Source organism: Helobdella robusta (genome assembly GCF_000326865.2).
Source record: "Helobdella robusta unplaced genomic scaffold HELROscaffold_38, whole genome shotgun sequence".
Taxonomy (NCBI): domain Eukaryota; kingdom Metazoa; phylum Annelida; class Clitellata; order Rhynchobdellida; family Glossiphoniidae; genus Helobdella; species Helobdella robusta.
Window position 1 is genome coordinate 1,276,980 of NW_008704829.1, and position 1,587 is coordinate 1,278,566.

At 33.9% G+C, this 1,587-nt stretch overlaps 1 protein-coding gene across 1 annotated transcript in view; it reads right to left on the reverse strand.

The window, feature by feature from the left end:
* HELRODRAFT_176588 (hypothetical protein) overlaps positions 1-1,303 on the reverse strand; it is a gene marked incomplete at both ends in the record, with an annotated part of 8,347 nt that extends 7,044 nt beyond the window's left edge. Inside the window, 2 exons of the mRNA XM_009023922.1 lie at positions 621-936; positions 1,027-1,303. Coding sequence (XP_009022170.1) covers positions 621-936; positions 1,027-1,303 — 593 coding nt within the window. The remainder of the gene's footprint in view (positions 1-620; positions 937-1,026) is intronic.
* Between the last annotated feature and the right edge of the window lie 284 nt (positions 1,304-1,587).

The window sequence follows — 1,587 nt, forward strand, 5'->3', positions numbered from 1 at the left end:
ATATGTTTGTAGTTCGTTTTTTCGATTTTTCTCACTAAAGTTTTTTGGTGAACGTTTAGTTTATTAAAATTCAAAATAAACTTATTTTTCGAATTCATGCTGCAAATAAGGCCATATTTCGATTCAGAATGAATCATCATCATCATATTCTCGTAGAGGGTTCGATTGCGAGCCGAGCCGAGCAAGTGCAATTATAGCTTGAAATTCACTCGAATTAAAGTTGAAATCCGTCAAAATTAATTGAAACGAGTCGAAATGTGAATTATTTTCGAAAGTTCATTAATAGATTGCTGACGGAGCGTCCATTGACGAAGGTCAGGAATACCACAATGAATTATCCACTATGAATTTTCCCCCACGATGAATTTTCCATAAATCAATTAATACGTCAACTGTATATAAAAAAAAAATTAAACTTTAATTTAAACAAACTAAATGATTGGCCTATCAACCAGCCAAAACAAGCTCTCAAACAATAAACCAACTTATCAATCCTTTAATTAACAATCAATCAATCAATAAATTAACTTATCAATCAATCAATCAATTAATTGATCAATTAATTAATTAATTAATCAATCAATTAATCAATCAATCAATCAACAAATTAACCAAAAAACCTCAATAATTTATCTTCTTCCTGTTTAACGAGATTCTCCTTTTCCCAGCAAGTCAGTCTGTCGTTTATCATGCTCAGTTGATCGTGTTGAAAAAAAAGTACGTTCGGGCAGCACAATTTGGCGGGAAAAATAAATTCAAAATTTAAATGACCCGCCATTTTGTTTTTGTTGTCGCCAGTGTCGCTGGTGATGTTGGCGATGAAGCTGTGGAAGTTGTCGTCAGTCGTTAGGTGGTTGCTAATCACGCAGAGGGTTTGCTGTTGATGTTTGCCGGTGCTGTTGTGGTTGTTGTAGTGACTGCTACGGCGACGCTTCGCTTTTTGTCGTTTTTGTGGTTGATGATGATGGCGAAGTTGTTGTTGTCGATGATGATGATGATGATGATGATGATGAAGATGAAAATTACCGTTCTTTAAGTCAATGGATCGCTTGTTTAGTCTCTTCATAATCGCTTCATCTGATTTGTTTTTGTTGTTGATGTTGTTGTTGATGTTGTTGTTGTTGCTACTAATGTTGTTGGTGTTGCTGTTGCTGATAATTTTGGTACCGTTACTCTGAATACTTTCCCGCCAAAATTCTCTGACTCCATGAATTGAGGTTGGCGCCAAAAAGAGAGTATAAAAGAAAGACAACATAACCAACGAAATGACTGCTTTTGCGCGGAAAAACTTTGCGAAATTCATTTTTGAATGTTTGTCCTTGCCATATTCATAATTCGCTGATGCATTGGCGAGTCTGTTTTTAAAAATGTAATAATAATAATAATAATCATAATAATAATCATAATAATAATCATCAATATCATCATCATCATCATCACCGTAGTAATAATGATCATCATTACCATTACTACCGGCAAAAGCATCATTATCATGATCACTCCTAAAAATATTTTATTGCAATTTTGATCCAGATAAGATGGCATCCATCGACTTGTTCAATCAAAACTCAAAACCGAACTATTATT